The sequence below is a fragment of the Centruroides vittatus genome, unplaced genomic scaffold (assembly GCF_030686945.1).
Source record: "Centruroides vittatus isolate TY-2023 unplaced genomic scaffold, ASM3068694v2 contig_680, whole genome shotgun sequence".
Taxonomy (NCBI): domain Eukaryota; kingdom Metazoa; phylum Arthropoda; class Arachnida; order Scorpiones; family Buthidae; genus Centruroides; species Centruroides vittatus.
The window spans coordinates 2,415,035-2,427,715 of NW_027122427.1; the positions used below are offsets into that span (position 1 = coordinate 2,415,035).

General features: G+C 29.7%; 2 protein-coding genes across 2 annotated transcripts; both read left to right on the forward strand.

Moving 5' to 3' along the window:
- The first annotated feature begins 1,343 nt into the window (after nucleotides 1-1,343).
- On the forward strand, nucleotides 1,344-2,190 carry LOC136980116 (peroxiredoxin 2-like). The gene has a single exon (XM_067276152.1). It carries the CDS (start codon nucleotides 1,378-1,380, stop codon nucleotides 2,005-2,007), a length of 630 nt encoding a protein of 209 aa, XP_067132253.1. The 5' UTR covers nucleotides 1,344-1,377; the 3' UTR covers nucleotides 2,008-2,190.
- A 4,723-nt stretch (nucleotides 2,191-6,913) lies between these two features.
- LOC136980117 (coiled-coil domain-containing protein 18-like) lies at nucleotides 6,914-9,460 on the forward strand. The gene is made up of 8 exons (XM_067276153.1): nucleotides 6,914-7,002; nucleotides 7,075-7,189; nucleotides 7,290-7,474; nucleotides 7,542-7,673; nucleotides 7,732-7,893; nucleotides 7,971-8,129; nucleotides 8,619-8,786; nucleotides 9,069-9,460. The coding sequence occupies exons 1-8, from the start codon at nucleotides 6,976-6,978 to the stop codon at nucleotides 9,255-9,257; spliced, it is 1,137 nt and encodes a 378-aa protein (XP_067132254.1). The 5' UTR covers nucleotides 6,914-6,975; the 3' UTR covers nucleotides 9,258-9,460.
- The last annotated feature ends 3,221 nt before the right edge of the window (nucleotides 9,461-12,681 follow it).

Here is a 12,681-nt window from a genome sequence, read left to right on the forward strand (position 1 = left end):
CCAGTGACGTCCGGTACATTGGAAAGAGAGCCTGTACGTCGCTGATCCACATAAGTAAATATTTTCGTGTTTGATATTTTTGGTATATCTGGCGAATTTAAATAATTAGCGATTAGTTGTTTGGTATTTTTATTCAAAAATATATCGAGTATCTTGATATACTACGCTAAAACTGTATATGTCTCGTAACCTAATCTAGTAGCTGCTGTTTTGAACCCATGTGCTATCGGGGCTAGATGTTCCCTTCTTTGGGGGCATGTTGTGACCTTGGAACAACTTGCCCCAGTTCATCTGTACCGGTAATGCAGTAAAAATAATGTTTTTTTTCCTTTTGCAGTATGCGGACTTATATTCGAAAAACAACACGGGGTTCTGTATCTCAGGAGTTGATGCAAAGAGCTGCAGATGCAGTTATTAAAGATGGTTAAAAAAATAAAAACTGTTGCCAGAGAATTAGATATTTGTCATATGACGTTATATAGATTTGTAAAGAAGTTGAAATCTGGAGTAGAAAACGCTGCGATTGGCTACAAAAAAGTAAAATTGGTCTTTATTGAAGAACAGGAAAACAAGTTAGCAGAGTATTTGTTAAATGTAAGCTTTACTGACGAAAGACAAATCTTGGATCAGCCAGGGTCATCAGGAGTTGTAAATTTGCCTGCAACTTCTGGTGTTATACAAGAACTTGGAAAGGATGTTCCTTTCTCCCCTTTTCTTTAAGTAAAAGTTATAAATGTTGAAACGTAAAAATGTTTTCTTTATAATAAATTTAAGAAAAACAACTAATTATTGATAAGATATTATTGATTAGTCTTTAAATACATACTTAGTTAAATAAATTATTGTTTTTTTTACATATTACACCTTCCATAGATCTTGTAACAACTTGCCCCACCCTGTTAACAACTAGCCCCGAACCGGGGTAAGTTGTTACTTTCCGACTTTAGGTATTGTATTATTAATTATAAAAAAACTTACAAAAAATCAACCCCAAAAACTGTATTTATAGCAAAGTTAGATATATTACTAAATTTTAATCTCTTAATACTTATGCTAGAATTATGTTTCCTTAACAAAATATAAGGTTGATTAAAAAACGGAACTTGTAGCCCCGCTCTCCCCTATTTTGGCCTGCAAAAAATACTTTAAAATTTTTATATTGATTAAAATTTAAATAAAAGATTTCATTTTACTGGTCCTCAGTTTTAATTGTTTTCAATAAAGTTTATAATTCTAATTGTTTCTAATTGTTATAATTCTAATTGTTTCTAACTGTTATAATTCTAATTGTTTCTAATTGTTATAATTCTAATTGTCTAATTGCATTGCTTCTGAATTAGCAACAAATTAGTTTCGCAAAAAATTTAATAAATTAAAATGAATAGAAAATCAAAATTTCAAACTAACATTGCCAAAGACGATTGCTCGAATAGAATTGGGTATCTTTTACCCAATCAGCAGGCTCCAGAGTTTTCGGGAATTGCCGTAATTAACGGAGAATTTAAGGAAATCAAATTATCTGATTACAGAGAAAAATATCTGGTTTTTATTTTCTATCCTTTGGACTTTTCGTGCGTTTGTTCAACAGAATTAATGGCCTTCGGCGAAAGAATACGCGAATTCAGACAAATCAATTGCGAAGTATTGGCCTGTTCCACCGATAATCGTTTCTGTCATCGAGCCTGGATAAACACTGAAAAGGACAAAGGCGGATTGGGAAGAATATGTTTTCCGCTGTTGGCCGATAAAAGTTTTGAGATCTCTAGAGCCTTTAAGGTGTTAAATGAGGACGGAGGAGTCGCATCGAGAAGTCTGTTCATTATCGATAATAAAGGCAGAGTGAAACATTCCGCCACCAATGACACTGCTATCGGAAGATCGGTGGACGAAACATTGAGACTGGTCCAGGCATTTCGACATAAAGATAAACACGGAGAGTTGTGTCCCGTTGATTGGGAACCGGGAGATGAAGGCATAAAACCCTACTCTCAACAAAAGAAAATGTAAATTTCAGAAATGATCATTTTACTATAATTTTTGGTTTCGAAAAAATAATTTAAAATTGATTTATTCACTCAAGATAAGTTACACATGGAATCATTTTCATATTATTATATAAACATATAACAAAATTTGTTATGTGAACGTATTTTGACATCTAAAATTGTTTACGTAATACATAAATAAAACTTATTAAATGAAAGACTGCTCATATTGATGTCATTTCATTCGAAACGATACGACTTTTCTGTATAGACTGCGGAGATTGTCGGGATGGTTAAAGGGTCAACGCGGATTCGATACCTGATCTCAGAGCGTACCGCTCTGAGATCAGGTATCGAATCCGCGCGAGTAACTCTCCAGGAATTTTTTATGGACGATCAATTAAAATGCTGTGTCTCATCTCTCACCGCACCACCTCCATTATGAACTTGACTGAACTCACAATGGATATGGAAAAAGACACTCTTATTGCCCAAAGAATTAAAAACTAAATAAACATAAATTAAGGAATATAGATTTCTATGAAATATGGATACTTCGATCTCCTTGACACTTCCAGATAAACATGACCAGGAACTACCCACGTATAGCCCGATGTAATCCGGTAATCGAAAAAAACGGGCTTGTGTATATATAGACCTATACGTATATCTATTCCGAATTATCAAGAGTATGAAATTAGGAACATGTTTATGAATTGCTTAAATTATAAGTTCATAACTGTTTATTGTAGATATAAAAACGTGTTTTCTTTTTAATTTGTATCACTAATAATAATTTTTTCGATATAAAAATCGACACAAATGTTTAAAAAATTGTATATTATTTTATTTCCTGATCTCTCTCAAAGTAATAATTAAGAATTTCACGTCAAATCTAAGTATTTAGCAATTGACCCGTTTACGATTGTTCCATATACTGTATTAAGCTGTTACCTTGACAACAGCGGTAGAAACATTTAGCTGAAAATTCATTTTATTAAACTCCAAAACCCAGGTATTTTTGTATATTTTTTACAATTTTAAGTTGATAATTTCAAATATTACTTTATAGTATAAAATATAAATAGTATTTTACATTTATACAATACTGACTTATAGGATAATTATTTTATTTACAGTATGAATGTATTATACATATATATACACATATAAAATAATTCATATAATATAATATTGACTTAATGAAAATAAATATTTTACTAATAGTTAATTGTTAATGTCTGGAAAATATCCGAATTTGCCTGTAAAGAATAATGAACCGCAGTAAGTAAATTACAGTTTATAGCTAAACTGACATAAACTAGGTATTAGTTTACTGTTTTATAATTTATATTGTTTAATCAATGCCCCACGACACTATGAATAATCAGTCTACAGCGTAATGCATTCTCAATCTAACGTTAAGAACAAATGAATATTTTATTACTATAATTTCATACCTTTATTTAGTCTTCTTGGAAGGACAGCAAAGGTTATTCTTTCGTATTCTCTTAATTATAATACTACTTGATTCTTAAAGCTAATTAATGTTTAATATACACAAATCAACTTAATGCTTACTGGTTATGATAGCAACATAATAATATAATATACATACACTAAACCAAATATCTTAAGTTTATATTTTAAGTATACATTTTCTAATGAAGGTCAATGTAAAGGACCGAAAGCGTTCGATTAGCAAATATTTTACTGTATAATTTTTGATGTTTGTTGTTTACAACAACAACGTTTGTCATTATCCTATTATAATTTTGTCATGGCAAATCTGTTAAGATTTATTTAATATTTATTGAAATTTTTGTATGCTAAACTCTAATAACAAGGAAATACATTTCGGGCTTTCTGTTCCTCTTAATAAAGGTCTGAAGAAGGGCGGAAGACCCAAAATAAATTTTCGTGTAATAAAGTTGGCATAGACAATTAACGGCGTGTTTCCCGTGTTAGGTTAGGTCTCTTCGGCAAAATTTATGCTTATCCCTAAAGAAAATAAATGTTTCTTTTTATCAAAATGTTACCGTTCTTAATAATAAGTTAAAAACAGTTTTAAATAAATAACTTTTTATCATTATACAAATATATTTATTGTCTGTTTATAACAATTAAATCCATTTTTTTCTTCTATTATACAGGGGCGCCGACAGGGAGGCAAGTTAGGGCGATTATTCGTTTGGATTTGGTCGTTTGCATTTAAACAAGAGGTATTTCTCTAGAAACAAATAATCGACATATATTAAATAGTTTATCTCAACTTGGAAAAATTCCTGACGGCGCCCATGTTATTAAATAGTATTTATACCTAAAGCAGGTTATTTTTAAAAATTGTATGTATAACTTATACTATTATAATATTAAGTTATATTCACCTCCATCAATATCACTGTTATAATAGTATTATACACCTATTTAAAATATAACAATAACTGTGTTAATATACAGGATGCGAGGAAACACCGTGCCAATATTTTAGGAATAGATTCTAGGATAACTCTAAAACAATGTTTTTCAAATTTCATTTCATTTTCAAAATCTGGCCTACCGAAAGAGTACTTTTCAAATTTCTGGCTAAAGTATTAGCACCGAAGTTGTCTACCTTTTAAAGTAATGTATTTTTTTTTTACACTTCTATCAAGCAATTGAGATAAGGAAATATTACCCAAGTAGGCCATACTTAAATGTAAACAAAGCCTCGTGATTTTGCAGTATCCATCCGCTTTTCAGTAAATAAAATTGGAAAGCAAGAGTAGCTCAATGTAAATTTACTTTGAATAACATTTCGATTTTTACGTAATTTACAAGGCCTGCCCATTACGTCCTTATCATCATATAACAATAGATGAAATAAAGCTTCAGTTTGTAGGGATTTGTAACACAGAAGTGGAAAAAAGCAGCCGTACTTTTTTGGCGGGAGGATCTCTCTCTCTAAAATATTGGCACGGAATTTCGTTACACCCTGTATATAAAAACAAATATAATTAGTGATATTATAGATAATTATATTGAAAAGAAAAGTATTTAAACTTGTAACGAAAAAATTATCGTTAAATTATAAAAATATTATTTAGTTATCTCTAACAGTTATTATTTTTTACTTGTCACTGTCATAAATTAAAATTTTATTTTTAGATATTCTTGTAGTCCTAATGTGGACTATTTATTAGCTCTTCAATCTCAGTACATTAACAATTTGCAAAAACAAGTCTATTATTTGGAATCTGAACTGAAATATTTATATCCTTTAAATATTATCATAGTCATTTTACTGTATAATTTTTATTTTGTTTTCTTATCTTAATTACAGGAAATTTACAATTTAAGTTACAATTTTCGTAACTTAATATGAATTTTTCAATATTATTTTCTATATTATTAGTAGGGCATTAAAATATATAATTATAAATTTTTATTATGACTATATATAAGTTTGTAACGCTATACAATAAACACTATTTATGTTATTGAAATTACTACATATTAATGAAATGTTCACCTTGTTATTCGGTTTTAATTTATTTAATAGAATAGAATGTATCAATAACAGGTTGGAAAAGAACTTATTTAAAATTTTTAAAATTAAAAATACTATAATTGTAGTATTTTTAATAGTATCTTCCATACTAAATAATTGTAATGTAATAGACTTAATCGAAGTTTGAAGGCTGAAATTTCTATGATTTGTATGGTAAACACACAGATAAGAACACTTCTTGTTTTGATATTTTCACGCTCGACTTATTTATAATTGATTAAAGTCTTATTGTGAGGTTAGCCGACCGAGGTGAGTCTTTTGGATGGCTTTCCGCAGTCAGCCCTTCCGTGTGGGCGAGGTAAGGCACACTGAGATCGGTTTCCCATTTACAATGCGTTTAATAACAGCGGAAAATGATTATACACAACTTACAAAGATGAGCCTCAGTGGAGCACTATTAGAGTCTCTTTCGGAGTTATCCGTCGCTCGGGCACTGCTAAGTTCGTCGTTTCCCCCGATTCCGTAATTTCTCGCCTTTCGGGGATAGTCCTATCATGAGCGTAGCCAGGAAGGGGCATGGGTGGGCACGGCCCTTCCCAGAAAATGACAGCCTCTACTAGAACCCTCCCATAACAAAATCCTGGCTACGCCAATGAGTCCTACATCCTCCTTAGGATGTGGCGGTTAGCTGGGGCTCGGTCACTGAGTCGGTATCCTACGAGCCAGAAGTTCAGTCACTGTCAGAAAATCTTTTCTTCCCTTTATTGCATTTGAAATGTACGTTTTTTTTTTTTTTTTTTTTTTTCACATCACCACAACCGCGGAGAGCACTACCTGTTGTTCGCGCGCCACCACCAAGACTGTCATCCTATCTTTTCTTATGCGTACATCTTCTTACCAAACGCTTTAAACCTGATCCCTCGAAACGTTATCTTATTGGACTCATCTAGTCACCTGGGACAATTTGAAACCCACCGGAGGGCGCGAGAGAGGTCAGCAGCCAGCCCGATTTGGATTCCACTCTTGCTAGCTCTACTTTGACTGTGGACCATTAGGTCACTCACTTTCTTAGTTTACACCTCTAAAGAAAACAACCTTTATTGTTCCTTCGCGCGGTTTATATTTTTTTCAACACCCGAAACCGGAACTTTAACGCCTTTCGAGGTCTCTCCCTTTGGGTGACGATTCGGACCTCGTTCGGTTCCCCACATTATTGGGCTACAATTTTCAAATTGTAGACCTATAAATTTCCACTGTCTATCCTTCCTTTATCTCGTTGCTCCGTATGAATCATTTTCGATTTAGTTATTTTGTAGATTTAGCTCTTTTTAGCACAGTATAACGTTAAACTGGTCTATAATTAAATTTGAACATATTTAAACAATGCAAATGATTCTAATAAAAACTTTAATATCGATTTATATAAATTATCCTTAATTTATATGTAATAAAACTCATATCAGGGAATCAGGAAAATGTCATCCTGGATTAATAACAGAAATGGAAAAGGTGATAGACAAATTGATGGTATGTTGGATTTAAAATTAATTTTTGCTTTAAAATAAATTTTTATTAAAGAATTTAATAAATTTAATACAGGAAACAGAAAAAAGAAACCGTTGCCTTCAAGATGAAATCGATTGTCGTCAATTGATAATTACTAAACTGAAGAACGAGAAAAGTATGATAAAAAATGAAATGAAGATTGCAGAAGGTTGATATTCGTAATTACAAATCATGAATATATTCTGAAATATACTCTTATCTCTATAATGTATGATTATTTAAATAAAGAATATTCTTTACTTATTTAGAAAATCACATAAGTGAAAAAACAACATGGATTGGAGAAATTGTCGAACTTCGTAAAGTAAATACCCAATTAACAGATAATATAGATGAATTAGAACAGAGTTTAAACAGCTTCAAAATACGTGAAAGTGCTGCCAATAAGAAGTTATTAGAAAAAGAAGCATCGATTAAGCAATTGACAGAAGAGGTATCACCGAATCTAAATTTAAATTAAATTTAAACTAATAAAATAGTTCATGAAATATTAAATTCAGTTGTCAACAACTAGAGATATGATCGAAGAATTAGAACAAAATATAAAAATTCAACAAGAACAGTTTTATAAAGGGAAATTCAAAACAGAAAAGGCAGACAGTAAAATTGCGGATAACACAATTAAATTAAAGGTATGTCGATTTCTATTTAATTGTCGTCATTTGCATATCTTATTTATGAAAATTGTAGAAGGAAATTCAACGATTGCAATTAAAACTTATGCAAGTTGAACAAGAATTAGAAAATGAAAAAGTGCTAAATGAAAAGTTAATTGAAATTAGAGATACTTCAGTTTCAGCCCAGTTGGAACTAGAATCTGAATTGATTGATTTTAAAAGTAAACTAGAAAAGGTATGCTTTATTAACTGTACTCTAAAAAAATTCAAGTTATAATTAGCCATTCATTCAATAATAAACATTTCTATAAGGAAGAACACGAAAGAGCTCGAGTTGAAGATTTGCACGAAGATTTACTGAAAGAGTTGGCCGAAATAAAAGCTTACGACATCCAGCAGAAAGCTATGATAGAACAGCAAAAAAGAACAATGGAAACGAATAAAGAACAACAAGAGGATCTCGAAACAAAAGTAAATCTATATTTATTTAAACTTGGAATTTAAGTAGGAATACGCATCGTTCATTTGAAATTATTAAATTTACATTGAAGTCATTCATTACTTTTTACAAACAAATTCTTATTAGAATTATATTACCGAAGTTTTATTAAAATTATTCTACTATAATGGAAATGTCATTGATACAACATGTATTACAAAGTATTACCTTATCTGCTACTACAGATGTTGAATGAGATTTGGATTTGGAGGAGGATAAAAATGTTATTAATACAGTTTCTACTTTGTTTGTGTAGTACCTAGGTTCTAAAAACATTTAATATCTTAATTTTTAATTAAGATATTAAATGTCAATGTCTTACTTATATTCGAAGTACAGAAAAATGAATTTTATTATTTAACAAACAACATTACTCAGATAAATTAATAAAATATGATTTATTTATTTATTAATATAACAAATAAGTTTAAATTTCTTTTATTAATTTTATATTTTGAAAGCTTTCAGAAGAATACCTACAAAAATTAGAACAAGAGCAAAAAATAGATGAGCTTCAAAATAAAATAGACTCATATGCCAGGAAAATAAAAGAATGTTTAGAAGAGAATTCGATTCTTCAGCGCGATAATATTTTACTGAACGACAAAATACTGTTTTTAGAAGAAAAAGTGAGTATTATATTATATTTAAATGACTATTTCTCTTAATATTTGTTAAATTATAATATTGATTCGTATTTAAAAGATAGATAAGAGTTTATTTTTTTAATTTATAAATAAATCAGAATGAATAATTCCATTTCAATATTAAAACAACTATTGTATACGAAATCTACATACAATTAAAACAAAATAAAAATTATTTATTTAAAGGTTGCTGTAATAATTAATAAAGTTTAGTAATTAGGAGTTATACTTGATTAAATAAATAAAAAGTAATTTCCTTTTTAGATGAAATTGAAGGAAGAAGAAATAGAAAAAATGAAACAACAAATCCTAGAAATGAAACAATCGGTAGATTTAGTTTTAAAGCAAAACGAAGCCGCCGTACAAATACAAGATTGTCGTTGGCACCATATATTACAATTAGCTAATGGGATTCAACAATTGAGTAAAGATGCCATGTGTGAAAAATGTTAAATTATAATTATTGTTCCAAAATAAAATCGTGAATGTTTATGCGAAATGTCAAATACTAATATAAATTAATCTACTTTTATTAAAATAATTTATATTAATATTTGCCACTTCTATGTTTTATATTCTATAGAAACATTAGCAATAATTCTATCTCTATATTAATTATACACAAAGAGTTATCGCAAAAGTATAATTATGCATAGTTATACATCAGGAAATTTTATGTCTAATAAAAATTTGAATAATATATTGTAGATAAATACTATCAATTCCATTTAAATGATTAAATATGTATAAATAATTATCTTAAGTTTAAATTATTTAATATCTGGCTACTTTAATTTTATATTTTATTTTGATTTACAACTATTAATATAGAATATATAAAAGTATGAAAAAATTTTAATAAATAGTAGAAATTCTAAATATTGAAACTAACAATATTGTCAAAGCACTATCCAATTGTAGAATAATTTAAAATTTCATATTCTTCTTCTGTAAGAAAATCTATAATTTGGTATTTCAGTAGATTTGTAATCATAAAATCTACTGAAGTATTAATTTATTTTAAAATATATATCTACATATAGAGTAGAAATGATGGAAGATTGTACAAATGTATTATTAGAAAAGCGATGAAAAAATTATTCAATTGAAAATTTTGAAAAATAAAATAATTTTATTTAATTAGAACTGATTGCGTTATATATATATAACTTATTTCTTCCTTCTTCAACATAATAAATAACAAATATTTAAAAAATATGTAAATAATGTTTATTTTCATTATTATTTTAAAAGTAAATTTATTTAATGATCTTCACTTATTATTAAAAGGAAATGTAATTTCTGTTTCACAGCAACACTTCCAACTCTTAAATATCCACTTTGATGTAAGTGCATAGGTATAACCTAACATACATTTAAATTACAATAAATAAATATTTCAATATAATGGATATCGAAGCGAAAGATAGATGAATTTGAGATCAAAAGAGACTGGACGGCGCGATCGTAAGGGAGTCACAAAAATTTTGACAAAGCGGCGGTAATGGAGAGACAACCTCGCGATTCAATTTCTTTCTTGTTTCCGGACAAAATTAAAGTCCTTCTTGGACTGCGAGAAAAAATAGACGTCTACATTCGATCCGAATCGGAAATGCCCGTTGATTTTAGAATCCTCATTGTCTTAAATCGGATAGTGTTTGTATAAACTCTCTCTGGCAGTTATTTGAAATAAAGTTTGTCATTACCCATAAATTCAACAGATTGTAAACAATTCAATAAAATTTATATTCTATTCGGTCATACGTCTTTTCGCGACAGTAAAATGTATAGCAACACAGAAGAATATGAAAGTGAAACCAGCTTTACAGGAAACTACAATTAAAAACAGAATGCAGGAAGCAAACGGTCGAACCAACGTCCTCGTGATCATCTCGGCCAGCGTTCCGACAGCAACTCCGAGTTCTGATTTTGTAGTGCAAGTCTTTGCTGTAACTATTGTAAGCATAACCTTAATTGTTACATCAAACACAAATATTACTGTCAATGTGAATCTCTATGTCCAGTACCAGTATCCTGTATGATCAGAACCTCTTGCGTCATGCAGACACGTCGTGAGAAAGGAGAGTATTCCTGTCTTTCACTGCAAGACAGAGAAATGTCGGCAAGGCCTTTACGGCGATGTCAAGTGGGGAATCCTTACGCGTCCGATTTACATTTTTATGTAGCATTCAGAAAATTCGAATTTTTGTAAAACATTCGGAAGTCCTCGTTTTAAAATGATTCTAACTGAATAATTATAATAAATGAATTTTAATTTAATATAAATATTAAAATATATGAACAAAACAAGATTATGACAAAGCATCAGGCATTAAGTATGCCCAATTTTAACAATTAGGTGGATAATTATATAAGGTGATTTATGCTGTATCTGCAAAACTAAGCTGATGCTGTTTTGGAATCAGTGTCCCAAATATATCCCAAGAATGTATCTTAACTTCCGAAGCACCAAATCAATCACAAAATTTGTTGAGCTATATAATTATGAACTCTAATGAAAATGTATAATTTTTCAAATACCTTTAAAAATTTTAAATCCAGTACTCAAAACTAATTTCATTGTTTCTAACTCATGTAATATTTTCATTTAGTTTTGAGTTCAAATCCAGATAGTTTTTACTGTTCTGTAAAAAGCTGTACAGTATTTATAAAACTTCAAAAAAAGAAATCTTTATAGTTCTAAATGGAACTGTTCCTATCTTGGTCCTTTATATCAGTGTTCCACAACCTTTTTCTACTTGCAGCACACCCATGACTCAACATGGCACACCAAAATGTTATACCCCTCAAAAACGTATATGATTTACTATTAATAGAATTATGTAATGCCACTAACCTATTATTATTATTAAACAGACATCTGTGAACAAAATTTATTTTGTATATAATTTCTTAGAATACATAAAAATGTGTGGCTTGTAATAAAGAATAAACAATCTCATCTTATTTCATCAGTGCTGTGGCAGAGAAAGAAATACAAGCGTAAGAAACACAACTGTGATAAAAATATATAAATAAAACTTGAAATTAACAGAAATGTAAAAGTTTACATCACAACTTTCACCATGTGACAGCACACCAGTTGCAAAACACTGCTTTATATCTTCACCCTCACGAAAAATGCCGCTACACCACTGATACAAAATATTCTATTATTGCTTTGAATTAGTAACATAATAACAAAAATATAAAGATTTATTTTTATTTTCAAAATATGATAGTATCTATTCCAATTTCATAATACATTAACAACTGAAAGATTGCATTAGAAGTTAACCAATTACTATTCAATATGTTCTCATTGTGAATAACAGGGGTCCCCAAACTTTTCCGCAGCGGGACAGATAACAGCAAATGACAAGTGCGGCTGCATAGTCATTTTGTTCAATAAAGCACCGAACACACAAAAATAAAAACAACTAACATATTTATTTACCAATACACAAACACAATGGCTGCAGCAGACTTATAATTGCCTTTCTTAGTAACTTCATTGCAGGTACCTACACAAAAAGCGTTCTGATATCCAAAGTTGCAAAATTTTTCATTTCACTGGTTGTCCTAATTACTGTCAAATGCAAAAATCAGATTGGACCAATTTTGGCATTTTTACTTATGTACAAATATTAAAATAAGTATAAGTATCTACAATCTATGATATTTCCATATAAATAATTATATTTTAGCTCATTTGTGGCACAGTGTGGCGGCGAGCCAGACGAACTGACTCGGCGGGCCGTAGTTTGGCGACCCTCTGGCGAATAGAAACTGTTTAACTTTTAAAAGTCTAATCGATTACCAGATAAAAATAGTACAAAATGTACTTCGCTTAACTAATTAGAATTTGCATAAAACT

What these genes read in the sequence shown, in the direction of transcription:
- LOC136980117 (XM_067276153.1), top strand. Translation starts at nt 6,976, where the DNA reads ATGGAAAAGGTGATAGACAAATTGATG. An exon ending in TGAAATGAAGATTGCAGAAG is followed by an intron (nt 7,190 to 7,289) that starts GTTGATATTCGT and finishes TTACTTATTTAG; the next exon opens with AAAATCACATAAGTGAAAAA. An exon ending in TTAAGCAATTGACAGAAGAG is followed by an intron (nt 7,475 to 7,541) that starts GTATCACCGAAT and finishes TATTAAATTCAG; the next exon opens with TTGTCAACAACTAGAGATAT.
- LOC136980116 (XM_067276152.1), top strand. Translation starts at nt 1,378, where the DNA reads ATGAATAGAAAATCAAAATTTCAAACTAACATTGCCAAAGACGATTGC.